At 40.4% G+C, this 14,152-nt stretch overlaps 1 protein-coding gene across 1 annotated transcript; it reads left to right on the forward strand.

Moving 5' to 3' along the window:
• Positions 1–249: 249 nt before the first annotated feature.
• Positions 250–12,009, forward strand: LIPA (lipase A, lysosomal acid type). Its single transcript, XM_057370961.1, has 9 exons — positions 250–540; positions 1,994–2,114; positions 4,918–5,116; positions 5,416–5,525; positions 6,141–6,277; positions 7,679–7,825; positions 8,136–8,207; positions 9,238–9,309; positions 10,071–12,009. Exons 1-9 carry the CDS (start codon positions 436–438, stop codon positions 10,308–10,310), a joined length of 1,203 nt encoding a protein of 400 aa, XP_057226944.1. The 5' UTR covers positions 250–435; the 3' UTR covers positions 10,311–12,009.
• The last annotated feature ends 2,143 nt before the right edge of the window (positions 12,010–14,152 follow it).

Here is a 14,152-nt window from a genome sequence, read left to right on the forward strand (position 1 = left end):
CATGCAGGAGACGAAGAGGGCCAGGAAGCAAATCCACGGGCGCTGTTCTGGAGGCTGAAAGGCTTCTGGAAATGGAGCTCGGGGGGGCGGGGGGGTTCACGAAGCGTTGCTGCAGAAACGCTGAATCACAGCGGGCYGGCGGCTCAAGGCCGGCGCTGGCGGGGCCGGGCGGGCGCAGGCCGCGCCGATAGGGCCGCGCCGTGTGGGCTGAGGGCCGGCCCGGCAGCACCGCCCCCGCCGCTCCCTCCGCTCCCTCCGCGCCGCGACCCGCGGGACACGCCCGGCCTGGCCCTGCCCTGCCCGGCCGCGCCGCTGCCCCCGCCCCTGTCACCCTGAAGAGGGGTGGCACAAAACCCTCCACCGGGCTGCTCGCTCCCGCGGCAGTGCCGGGTTCTGCTTCTCCGCGGTGTCCCGGCTCCTTCTCGCCGGACCAGGATGCGGGGCCTGATGGTCGCTGCCTTGCTGCTGCAGAGCATCGCCGGCTCGGGCGCGTTCACCGCAGGGAGAAGAAATGTGGACCCCGAAACGAACATGAACATCGTGAGTGGCGCGGCCGTGGGGAAAGTGCCCGAGCCGTGTGTGCGGTGCGGCGGCGGGCGGGACGCGGGGAGCGGGCAGGGGGCGGTCGGGGCGGGCAGGGGAGAGCCCCGGCGGTTCAGCCACCTGCCAGGGCCAGCCCGCTGCTGTACCCGCTCACACCGCGGCTTACACGGCCTCTTTCTCTGCTTATCCTTCCACGTCCTTCTTGGTCCGATGTTGCCTATAGTTGACCTTTCTGTCACATTTTTTCTGTCCCAGACCTGTGGATTTTTGCTAGCGTCTTTTTGCGACAGTGTTTCAGAACCGCTAGAAAAGTGGATGTTTGTGAAGGTCCTAGCATCATGCTCCTGTGTTCTTACCCACAACTGTTTTTGTCCTCATTTGGCCTTTACTCTTAACTTTATTTTCCTTCTGCTGCAGCAGCCAACCTCTAAAATACTTTCTGTTGCTAACTGGTATTAGTTGCTCTTTCTCTGCTCCATCTAAACTCTGCCAGTTTTTCACGTGTGAGAAGATGCTTCAAGATAGAAATGCAGAAATAGGAATAGAAATAAGGTCTGTAAGAATAGAAGTGTTTGGCTCATGTAGATATTGTATCAAGGACTGAAAGCAATAATTTAGTCTAAAGATAATAGCATTKGAATAGCACTTAGCCTTAAAGTAATTTTGGAATGCTAATGTCACTGTGAATAATTAAAGACATGCTTAAAAGAAATAGCTTGCTTAATTAAATTCTTCTCCTCTTCCTTGTCCGGCAATCTAAGATAAGAGCTCTGATCATGTTTTGCATTTCTCAGGTTTTCTCAAGGCATGGTTGGTATCATAAAACCAATGAAATAGCAAGTTCACTGCCCCAGTAGAGTTGCATCAAAATAAAATAACATGAAGCCCAAGACATAAGAGATGGGAGATTAAACCTAATAATGAAATCATAGTATTAAACAGATGTGGGGATTTTTATTATTATTTTCTTGTTTGATTTGACAGCAAAGTCACTTAAAAGCTCTACAACAGACATAAGGTTTGAGGAGAAAGGCACGTCCTTCTCTCTTTCCATATGCTGCAGTTGTGCCAGTGACTTTCTTCTGTCCTTCCTTGTTTTGTTACATGTTTTGTTCAGAGCAGACAGTTAACATTTTTGCCTGCCAAATCTGAATATTGACGTTTAATCTCCTTTTCAACAATTTAATCTTTCCTTGCTGTAAGCACCCTGTGGCTGGGAACAGTCTAAGGAGTCCTTGCAGATTCCTAGGATAYGGTCTGGTTAGTTCCTGACTCAGTACTGGGATAAAGCTCATTAAGAAAATCTGCCTGGTAGGCAGATGGCACATTACTACCACACCCTTTAATTCCACATCACAGTCTTTAGAAGAAGCCCAGGATACTTTGCATATGTTCCTGGACTACAGAGACTGGCAGTCTGGCTCCAAGATGGTTTATTTTCTTTCCTCAGAGTGAAATTATTACCTTCAGAGGATACCCTAGTGAGGAATATGAAGTGACAACAGAAGATGGGTATATCCTTTCCATTAATAGAATACCTTATGGAAGAAAAGGYCGTGAAGGAAGTGATGGTAAGCTTTATGTCTGTTTCGGAAAAGAAAGAATGAAAATGAAAAAGCTCTCTTTGATTTATACAACTTCRGTTCCTGTAATAATACAGCAGAAGATTAAGAATACCATGGTTTAAGATTATAGAGGAGATGCAGGGGGTGTACAGGTAAGGAGGTGGAGGAGAGAGAATAGGGGGAATGTAAGCTCAGACTTACAAGAAAGCAACATGGGCAAAGATTTTTGTGAGGACTGCATGATGGAATGCTTTAAAAATGGGGCAGACGTGGAGGATTAGAGACACTGCATATGGAATTAACAGTGTATATGAACAGCAGTGGTTGCATTTGATATCAGTCTTGCCACCATCCCTTACAAAAGTTCCTACAGACATTCATATAAYAGCAGCCCACTTGCATAGAAATTGCATATTCTAAGGGCTGCCTCAGAATGCTTTGGACTGAAAAAATCCTAGGATTACAGGTTAAAACRTGAAGCTCTCAAAAGAAATTTATGACTGTCCTTGGGTGTGAACGAGACCTGTGGAAAAACCCTCTCTCCTGTCAAAGGCCAAGCAACAGTCTTCCTGGGCTTATCTGTTGGTTTTGTATGAGTTAGGATGTTTGCACTGTTGTCTTTCACAAGGAGTATGTAGAGATTAGTGCATGGACRAGGCCCGTCAAAACTGGCAGGTGTCTTTGTATTTAATTTCAGAGAAGCCCACAGGAAAAAGGCTGCCTTTGTACCTGCTGATTTTGTTGAATCCTTCATTGATGACATAAGCAAACAAGTTTCCTGACCCCTGGGAAGTTCCATATTCCAYTTGCCACACCCTTGACCCCAAGTTCATGTTTTGCAGAGTCCTTTAATTKTAAAAAACAAGGATGACTGACCACATTTGTGGATGTATGAGCTCCTGGGAGAATGAAGATTACAAAGTTCATGTTGATCTTAAGTTTTTATAGACTTGGTATCTTTTCTCAGRAAGATACCAATGATGTGTTACTGCTGACTTAGCGTATATATGACATATTTTTCTTTTGCAATACCTGCATGATGTGAGTAGCATTCCTTGGAATTATGTGTCACATGATGTTTTGGAGCAAAATCCACAGTTCTTCAGGGAAAAAAATTCCAGAGAACCTAAAAGCAAAACATCAAGGATTTTTGGTTTTACTTGTAAAAAAAACCCTAAAACAACTGCATATCATGGATAAGAAAGGTGTGGAAGTARGTCTGTCTTCGGCTTCTTGGGTTTGTAGTGAAGAGAACAAAATGTTCCATGCAGAAAGGGTAGTTCAAGGACCCACCTTTTTTATTCCCCYTCTGGGTTTTTTAGGATCACAGGTGATAGAAAGTCATTGTCATTATCCAACTCAGTTTGTCACATGGTTGTGCAATTCACATGGGGGTCTGGTGACTGCTTGGTAAAGTGAAAAAGGAACTGGCAGAAATTGGAGGTTAATATGAGAACAGAATTAAAGCATTGAGGCAGTTAAATGGTTTTCCCCTTCCAGTGTTACAAAACAAGCGGTAGCAGCTTGAGGAGAGCCTGTTCTTGAAAAATTCAGAAGCTGTTTGACCTGAGTTTACTAAAAGGGAAGAAGGTATCAACTTGCTCTGGTTGGCTGGACAGTATGCCATGTGGATTTTTTAACAAAATGGGAAAAGCAGGCACTCAAAAGGTTCCTTGCCACAAGTATAAAGACTTCCAGAAAAGGAAAATATTGCTAATTTGGAATTTGAAAGTTGCAGCAAACATTTATGGACATGACCTGGAATGGATGATATAGGTGACTGAAACAGTTGTGATTTTTCTGTTTCTGCTGAAAGATCCAGGTCTAAATTATCAATGGAGGAAGTATTATGTGRGTCTGTATCATAGCAGAGTGATGCGTCACTGGAGGAGGTAAATTCCTGAGTAATCTCTGACACTGAACTAAAGTTATCATGTTACCTATTTTCTGTTATTAAAGCAGAAGTAAAACTCAAAACACCTGTGCTACTGTGAGAACCAGAGTCAGATCTTTGTAGTTCCTGGAGGCCATGTTTCTCCCAAGGGATTAGATGTTAGTTTATTTTCTCTGTGTAAAGTCAGGAACCTTCAATTTTTAAATCTGTGCCATTTCCCTTTTCAGGATGGGGAACTCAGGAGTGCCTTCCTAAATTCTACCTGTGTCTTAACTGTGGTTCTTATAACAAATTAAAGGGAGAAAGTCTTTTGAAACACAGACGCCTTTGCTGGCTGCTGTACTGCTTTTAGGTTCTGCCAGAGCTTTCGTAATGGAAGAGAGGTGCATGGAAATAAAACCAGTACCAATTGCAGAGATTTCCACAGCTCAGCACAGAAGTTTGGCATTGCCTTGCCTGGAAAAGAAAGACCTCAGCAGCAAAAGCGTGGGAATGCCTTACCCAAGTTTGGGAGCAGGGCRAGGTTCATGAGTATTATAACTGTCCCTGTGTTTGGGCCATTTTGCTAAGTCTTTGTGAGTTTTAAACAGTTGTAAGGGCTACCTGTRTTTTTCTTTTAGTACCTGTTTTCTCTTGTTGATTTATGGTACACTTGTCTGTTTGGAGCTTCAAGTTATGAAACTGAGAAGTCAGTAGTTTAAAATTCTTAATGATAAAAACTAGGTTTTTATGAAAAAGCATGTGATTTCATGGCACTATTTGCATTATACAAATTGCTAGTCTTAGTAGATTAAGTCAAGTAGATGAAATACTCAAGTGAAAATCTAAAACAAACTTTCACTAGCTCACTTGAATTATTCTTAGGTATTCAGTGCCAAATGAACAGGAGTCTATGATGAATGCTTTATTTTCCAGGTCCAAGGCCTGCTATATTTCTGCAGCATGGTTTGCTTGCAGATGCCAGCAACTGGATCACGAACTTGGATTACAACAGCCTTGGCTTTATGCTGGCAGATGCTGGCTATGATGTATGGCTGGGAAATAGCAGAGGGAACACCTGGTCCAGGAAACACATACACTTCACAGTGAAGCAGGAAGAATTCTGGGTTTTCAGGTATCCTCATCTTGTCACAGTCAGTCAYAGTCACAGTCACATTGTGAACTGGCATGTTATTTTTTTCTGGTTACATGTGTTGTCACATATGTACGGACAGTAGAGGGGAATTTCGAGGTCAATGTAGTGTGCTTAAAATGATAGGTGATCAGTAGAAAAGTGGAAATCATCAGAATTCTGTTTCATCCAAAGGGGGTTTTTCTTCATGTCCACACAACTGATTCATAGTGTAGGAAAGCTCTGTGCAGCTGTTCCTCATTGATAATTTACACAACTGACTCTCTGTCTTTGTTTTGTAGCTTTGATGAAATGGCTAAGTATGACATTCCAGCCTCGGTGGACTTTATTTTGAAGAAAACTGGCCAGCAACAATTATTTTACGTTGGCCATTCGCAGGGCACTACAATGGGTATGTGGAGRGATCCATTTGTTACAATATATTGTATTTGAAATTGTGTCAACTTCCACACATGTGCTTTAGTGATTGAAAATTAGGGCTCTTGAAAATTACTGTTTCTGGTTTTTAGCTGCTTTGTGGAATATTCGTCAGCATTAAAAATGAAAGGACTTAATCTTTGTTTAATAATCTGTGTTTATTTAAAAGTGGAAAGCTGTTGGAATGATAAATTGAAGTTACAGGTATCTGGCAGTACAGCTTTGATTAAAACAAATTGGTGCATTATGCATAATAAAATTTGACTCCTTAGACACAGAGAATAAAGATTCCCATTTCCAGATTATTTTGTTGTATGTAAGGCCTGGCTCATGTGCTTGAGCTAGACATGTTGCAACAGTAAGTATTAAATTGCTTTTTGGAAGAAAGCAATCCTTCAGAACTATTTGGGCTTTGTTGTAACTAGATTAATTTACATTATCTAACCTAATCCTAGATACTGCAGTGAAACTATTAATCTAAAAATRCTTTTGCACACTTTCACATAGATTTTGTAGAATTGCTGCCAGGTAAAATTCTTGTCTGACTTGCGTCAGTGAGGTTTGTTAATTATTCCTGTATTATTTACAGCTTTCGTTGCTTTTTCAACTTTGCCACAGCTGGCTAAGAAAATCAAAATGTTCTTTGCCTTGGCACCAGTAGCTACAGTCAAGTTTGCCACTAGTCCTCTGGTAAAATTGGGAATGGTTCCTGATCTGCTGCTCAAGGTTTGTATTTCAGTGTAAATGTTTCAAGCCAAAAGAGGTATGCCCCTTTCTAGCTGAAAATAGCATAGCAAAGGATGTTTTAGCTGTGGATTAGAGAGTAACATATGACAAGAATTCTGGGTCAGTTTTACCAGGATGCTGTTGAAGTCAGCAGTATCTTCTCTGGCTTTATTGCCGTGAGGCAATTTGCATCAGTTTAAAGTAGYATTTTGCAGTTACAACTTTATAGATGGAATAAAATTGTTTTTTAAGCTAGAGAAATCATATGATTAACTAAGTAGTCACTGTGTTTTAGAAGAGTTGTGCAATAATCTTTATACAGAATACTTCAGAATTGTCATGAACTTTAACATATTTGTTTTGCAATCAGCCATTTAGTATTGGAAGAGGATCCTTCAGAGGGTGATTAAGAGCATCAGCTTTATTTAGAGACTGAATCATTGTTCGTAGGAGTTTACCTCTTCACCATTAACATCAGGGGGAATGAGGGAGGCTGAGTAAGTGCTTGAAGTCAAGACATTGTGAACACCCTACTGCGTGTCATTTTTAACTTGCACTTTTCTTTCCACCACCCATGGAGATTGGCACACAGAGGTGTTTGTTCTGTGACATAAACCCTCTTTTGATGTAGCTTGTACTGATTTAAAGTCTGTCTGTGTTGTTAGTTCCTTGCTCTAAAGACAGTTAACATAAAAGTGACGCTAATAATAGCAATCTTCTTCCTATTCCTTGCATAATGAACTTTTCCTAGTAAGGCCAGCAGCTGATCAGTGCCCTGTGCAGATGTTCATATTGTTCTGAGGAACTTGATTCTCATGGTGACTTGCAAAAAACTGGAGTGCAGGGAGAACCTGACCTTGACAAACCCATGGGTCAGTCATATCTTTGAAGAGCTGTATCACCATTAAGGAAGTTTCCAGTGGGACATTTTAAAATCCTTGAATATTTTAAAAATACACATCAAAAGGAAGTGGTCACCACATCTCATGCAACTTGTTTTCTCACATGGTTTGAAGAGAGGAAGTTGCAAATACAAAGCAATTTAACATTAGCAGGCAGAGCTTAACATACTTGAGCCTTAAACAATTCTGATGACAAGAAGCTGTACAGTGTACCTATAAATTACTGAATTTAAAATGTATTTGAATTYGAGGTTAGGTTTGGAATTCTTGCAAGGCTTTCCCAGTTCTCAGGTACTTTTTGTGGGGTTAATGCACTACACAATTTGTAGCAGAAGCACTAACCATGACAACGCTGATAAAGAGATCATTGATTTTCATATGACACACCTGTCACCAGTGCAACTGGAAGTAATTACCTCAAGAATGTTATAGTATAAAAACTGAAACCAGGTCATTCTGTGCAATTACATGTTTGTCCTGTGTGTTTGTTATTTTGTAGGACATGTTTGGAAAGAAACAATTCCTCCCTCARAATTCTTTGCTGAAGTGGCTTGCTACCCATGTCTGCACCCACAGAATACTCGATGACCTTTGTGGCAACCTATTCTTTCTTCTGTGTGGTTTTAATGAGAGAAACTTGAATATGGTGTGTTCTAGTGACTTCCTTTAAAAGCTAAGTTATTGTGACCTCTAACGAAGTGTTGACTGAATATATAAAAAATGCTTAAGGCATACCATTATTASGTTTAAAACTCAGCTTGAGAGTTCTGTTGTTCATTTAAATTAATTCCCCAAATGTTTGAACCTCTTATCTCATCTGTGTGTGTGGCTCCAGTTAACTTTTGTTTTATAACAGTTTTAAGAGGAATAGAATAGTTTGTTAGTTGTTCAGGAGGCAACAATGGTTAGAACTGTTGCACTAGAAGGACTAAACCATGTTAATTATCTTGTTGCAGAGCCGAGTGGATGTGTATTCAACACACTGTCCTGCAGGAACATCTGTACAAAACATGATCCATTGGAGCCAGGTAGGGTTTTCAGAAGCTAAAGTACCCATGACTCTAGTTTGTATGTAGAATATTCACGTGTTTGATATTTAAAAGAAATGAAATACCAAAATACATGTGCAGCCTAGCCCAAAGGAACTACCGCGTGTCACAATGACAGCTGTTCACTGCAGCTACTTTCATGACTTATGGTGCTTCACACCTCTTCACTAGTTCTTTGAAAATATGCTAACTGGAAGTACCTCAATCAACAAAAAATGAAACAGAATAACTTAAATCAGTGAGATGCCGTAATGGGTATTTGTTTCCCTTTCAGCAAAGTCTGTTTTGATTACAAGTTATATTTTTAGCCAGTGAAAAGCAATAGATTTTCCATTCTGTTCTGTTTGGCTTAATTTTGTATTTTATTAGTATAGTTTGATGTTCATCTCAATGCACAGTTTCATGTCTGTGATGCTGTTGTGTCTGAAGCTTGGTCAAAAGGCAGACAAGTGAGACATTTGCCATGGAAGCAGTGGTCAGTTCTACTTAGGATTTCGTAACTGGATTTGGTCACCCAATCAGAGGCAATGTGTTCTGCTGTACACAGCTGTTCAAGTGTTTGCTCAGAAAAACTTATGAAGATTTTTTTTCCAGATCCCTGTTATATAAACTTCTGTTTCTGAAAAATAGTAGAATCATGCAGAGTAGACTTGCTAAGAAGCTTCCTGCTTTATTCATACACATTTAGACAGCAAGGTAAATATTTCAGAAGTCAGCATGGAGCTGCCACATCCTGGCTTTGGATACATTAACTTGTTTTCCTTAATCTTTTCTATCATTGCTGTGAGAAGAGAGTGTGAAATCTTAAGGGACAAAGTCTAATGGTATTGAATATTAATGTTTTCCATTCCTGTGACTGGGCAAAGCAGCAACACTTGTCCTTGTTAATATTTGACATTCCACTATTTCTTGTGTAGGTTGTCATTACCARTTCTCCAGATGATGACACTTTTTAATTCTTGTGGTAGTAGTGTTGCATTTCTTTGTATGTGTATTTGTTTATTTCTAGGCTGTGAGGACTGGGGAGCTCAAAGCTTATGACTGGGGAAGCAAGGCTGCAAATATGGCTCACTATAATCAGGTAGACATTTTTTACATAATTTTGAGTGTCACAAAAAGTCCTTGGGTGCTTTTCTGGGTGTTGTGTTTATGCTGCATGCTTAAGAGCTATTAGTGTAATCTACTATCAGACTGGAAATCTGCTTTTTCCAAAATAACAGCAAATGAAAGAAACCAGACAGGCCTGTAGAGCTCAGAGGTAGTCCTAAGTCAGTATGGAGCTCATGCTTGGGTATGAAGCTGTGGTGGCACACGGTTTCTTGAGGGGAAGTCCTGCCAGCCTAGATCATGAGATGCYCCTGCTCTTCTCATCATAGGGCACAGGCTGTCAGTTCATGCATATTGTTTATCATTAGCCTTTTTTCATCTTTATGCATTTTTCTTTCTCAATTGCTGCATGCAATYCTGAAAATACTTAGCCCCTTGTCTCCTTAGTGACTGCAAAATACTGCAGTATTGTACTTTCAGAGTAGTAGTCACTTTTGACCTTAGATTAGATTTGAAATACCTTACATGGGTTGCATTTTCTGAGATACTACTACTCTGCTGTCTTTGTAAACTCCTCAAACCACATCTTTACTGCTACACATGCTATAATMTTTTAGGACTCTTGCAATTACATTTTTGGTTGAGTCGGGACTCCATTTTCATCTCTAATTACCCAAGAAAGAAAATGGGAATCTAACACATTCTTGCAGTTGCTAGTATTTTACACTGCAGTGTCGTATCATACTAAAGACTTGGTTTTTCTAATGCTTTTTTTTTCACTTTCCCTCTCCTCAGTCTACTCCCCCTTTCTACAAAATAAAAGAGATGACTGTACCAACTGCGGTGTGGACTGGTGGACAGGACTGGCTGGCAGACCCAAAGGATGTTGCTATGCTGCTCACTCAGATCACCAATTTGGTTTACCACAAAAACATTCCWGAATGGGAACATTTGGATTTCATCTGGGGCCTTGATGCACCTTACCGCATGTATAATGAAATAATTAACATGATTAGGAAGTTGTCTCTAAACTGACTTGGTATTCCAGAGTATTAGTTCACCAGGAATTTGTCATTTTTTGTAAAACACACTTTTCTGGCAATAATGTTACATTGCTTAGTGTGATGCATTTTTAAAATGCCAGCAATCACTACTGAATTAGATTCATTATTTTTTGTTTTTCTCAGTATTATTTCTCTCTCTTCATAGTATTTTGCTGATTTTGCACACAGTGGCATGGTACTGAAAACACAGCAGTAGAACTTAGCACAAAAGGAGTATGTCACATGCACATAAATTTAGTGACCTGTCTGAAAGACAGACACATGATTCCATTCAGCATCTCAGGTGTTTGACACTTAAAACAGTAAGTATTTCACTGTGCCTAAAACACAGCCATATCTCAGTGTGTGGCCATTGCTGAGTACCTTTCAGAAGTACTTCTTGTACTGAAGTGACTCATTTGGTGCTGGCACTTTACAAAGCACTTAGTGACTTTTTTTCTGTGTTACTGTTTTAGCCATCACATAAAAGCTAGCTACATCAGATTGTTTTCCATATTGTCCAGAAGAAAGAGAAAGAAGCCAGAGAAACCACTGTCAGTTGAAATCTCTGATTTTGGAACTGATTTATTGCTGCGTTTTCTTGCTTTGATGATGTCCCTGAAGCCTTTGGTATTTCACATACCAGATGTGGATTGAGGTCACAATTTGCCTTGGCAGATTCCTGGAACAAGAATAATGGTTAAAAAAAATACTTTTTGGTTAACTTTCACTTAACTTTATCAATAGGTTATGGCTTTCAAGGAGACTGATGTAACATACCTGTGTTTTGCACTGACCACTAACTAGAAAACGAGCTCTCCCCCAGTGTGCTGCTGGTGAGAGAAAAGCCAAAGCATTCATTCTGCAGCTTGAGTGACTTAATTTCTGTGGACTTTTCCCCCTAATCATTTGCTGCATCGAAAAGCTGTTTACTTCTTAACTGCTTATAGAGTGCTCCCTACCACTATGTTAAGGAACTGAGAACAGCCTGGAGAAGCCTGACAGTATTAAGAGCAGTTCCTTTTGTCTCAGTCTCTGTTTCAAACTGGAGTTAAGACCCCTTTTAATGGGGAAGAGGATTCGCATCTGCCTCASGGGTCTGACTTTGAACTTCTTTCCATTGACTGTGCAGGGGACTTTGACTCCTGKGAGATACATAAAAGTTCCATGCCAAATGAACAATTTTCAGAGTCAGTTGCCTTAGTCCAGATGATAATTTCTGTGCCATAGTTGGACTCAACCTAGATTTCTTCAGTAATCCCAACAGGATAAAGAGCCTTTCTACAAGTCATAGGAAATAGTGCATTTTAAATAGAGGCAAGTTTATTTTGTAAAAAAAAAATTAAAATAAAAAAAATGCAGAAACACACTCAAGTTGTAAATTAGGACTTGTTTGTTTGGTTTTTTTTTGATTCCTAATTCAGACTCAGGGAATTCTCAGGTGTTGTTTAGGAAGAAAGTACTTCATTCGTTCATGATATTTTGGTTGTGATTCCTAACAGGACCTGTAAATCTGATTTCTCTTTGTATAAGCCAGATTTGCTTTACTTTAYTCTGTGCTGAAAGGAAACTTCTGTAGGAATCAAAGATGGCTAATTTAACAGTTTTAAGGGTTTGTGGTTTAGCAAGAGCCATGTGCATCATGTTTATTAAGCYTGAGCTATTTCAATAAACATGAGACCTGCTTGGAATTTGGAGTGGTGTGGTGTTTCACTTCCTGTTTCATGAATGCATGTGCATCTTTGGGATCAAATTCAGAAAGCCAAATCTATTTCTCACAACCATTCATCCATAGAACAAGAACAAAAAAAAAGTAAAATAACTAAGTCAACTTCTATTTTAGTTTTTCCCTGGAAGAAGATTTTCCCAAGCCTAAAAGGCCATTCTTATTTTGGARGACTTCTCTGGGACTTTCAAGGTACTAATTGTAAATAATGACTCACAAGACGCTTTAATTTTTTAAGCCTCCAGGTGAAGTTTCTTTTCAACCACTGATGTGGTGAAAAGCTTCTTGTATCATATACTTAAACCATGAGTAATTGGATTGCTTAACAGACTGTCTGGTAATCTCATAAATGGCATTTAATCACACAGGAAGGCAGGGAGCTAATCTTTGCAACAGTGCACATGAACCAGCTTTTGACCTTTGTCACCTTCAATAATAAATGTGCTGTTCCTTTCTGTGCATTCTGAATACTGTTGCTGTGCAGTCAAGGCAGTAGAGTGTATTAAATCCTATGTGCTGCCACTTTGGTCAGCTGATGAACACCCCGTGGGCCTGGAAATAAAGCCAGAATACTGGAAGCTTTAAACAAAAGCAATTATGGAGCTTCTCTGCTTTGCTGGAGTAGGAATGGTTATGGAAATTGTGAGTTGCTTTAGTTCTCCCTGAACCACTGAAGTTACAGGCCCTGTGTGACTGAAACTTGGAATGTGTGCTAGTCAGTGCACTGAATGATGCACTAGCTCCATGCAGAGCATTTTTATACTAGTTAGTGATTCCATGGCTAGTGATAACACTMATAAAAGTTTATGCATAACTCAAGCAGTATAGCAGTGCTTCAGCATAGGAAGAGGTGGTAAAACAGAGCTCTGACTCTACTTGGGCCCTGTAAGAGAAAGAGTTTTGCCAGCTTGGGAATTTTTCCATAAATTATTTATGGTGAATGTACCATATCAAAAAATAAAACCCCAAAGCCCCCTCAAAACAAACAAAAAAAAAAAACCCAAATGAAACAGAATTGCCTTAATATCATGAAAAGTTWAAAAATGGCTTTATTCTGTAAGATGTGAGAGAGAAACTTTCTTGGCTGGATAGATTTTTTGATATATAATAAAATGCCTAAYGATGGAAGATTTTCTGGTAATTAAAGCGTTTATAATGTCTTCTCCCTTTGTAGTCTTAYAAAATACAAACTTACACAGCAGCATTCCCTGTCATGAGCTTGCCTTCCTGCCCCAGCAGCCTATTTTCATGTAACTTTTTATGTGCAAAATAATTGAAATCATCAATGAAATAAWAAATTATGGAGGTTGGATGGACAGTAGCCACACCTGTAACATGATGGCCTAAATTTTGTTCGCTGAGCAGAAGTGTCTGTATTGCAATCTGACCATGTCGAGATTATGTCTGTAGTTGCAGAGGATGCAAATCAATTTCTCATTCCTGGGTAATGAATTATAGAATTTTAGTATCTTTTTGTGATGATTATTGTTTTGAAAACGGATCCTCTTAAGGTAAAGCTTGAGGATTAGCAATTTACTTCATTGACAGTTTTCCATCATCAGCCATTGTCAGGAATTAATTAAAGTGACCTTTGGTTACACTTTGTGCTGGCTGGAGAAGTTTTCAGTGAAGCTTGGTTGGGGAGGTGGACATAAAAAATATGATAAAAAATGTGTTAGTTCTGTTAAGGAAAGTATTTTGTGTTTAGGCTGAGGGTTTTAATCAAAACTGAAGAGGCCTCTTCTTTGTCCTCAAATTCTCAGCATTCCTGTTGAGCTCAGGGTTCAAGCTTGGGATTCGAGGAAGAATCTCATGTCCCTTCTTTGTACCCAGATTCTGCACTTGAAAAAGAAGACTATAGGTTACACCTGTAGAGCCATTTAGAGCTGGAAAAGACCTCTGRGATCGAGTCCAAKCTCCCTCTTTGCYTCCAAACCCATTAAACTTACAAGGCCTGTGGCAGAGCTGTGCCTCGCAGCTTTCTGTGCTGCTGCAGGAGGGTTTGTTACCGCTGAAGCTTTGAACCGAGGAGCGTTTCCCGGTGCCGGTGCCCGCAGCCGCGGGGCGCGGGCGGGCGCTGGAGGGCGCTGCTGCTCGCGGAGAGACCG

This window comes from Malurus melanocephalus, unplaced genomic scaffold (assembly GCF_030028575.1).
Source record: "Malurus melanocephalus ecotype Western Australia unplaced genomic scaffold, MMel_1.1 scaffold_137, whole genome shotgun sequence".
Taxonomy (NCBI): domain Eukaryota; kingdom Metazoa; phylum Chordata; class Aves; order Passeriformes; family Maluridae; genus Malurus; species Malurus melanocephalus.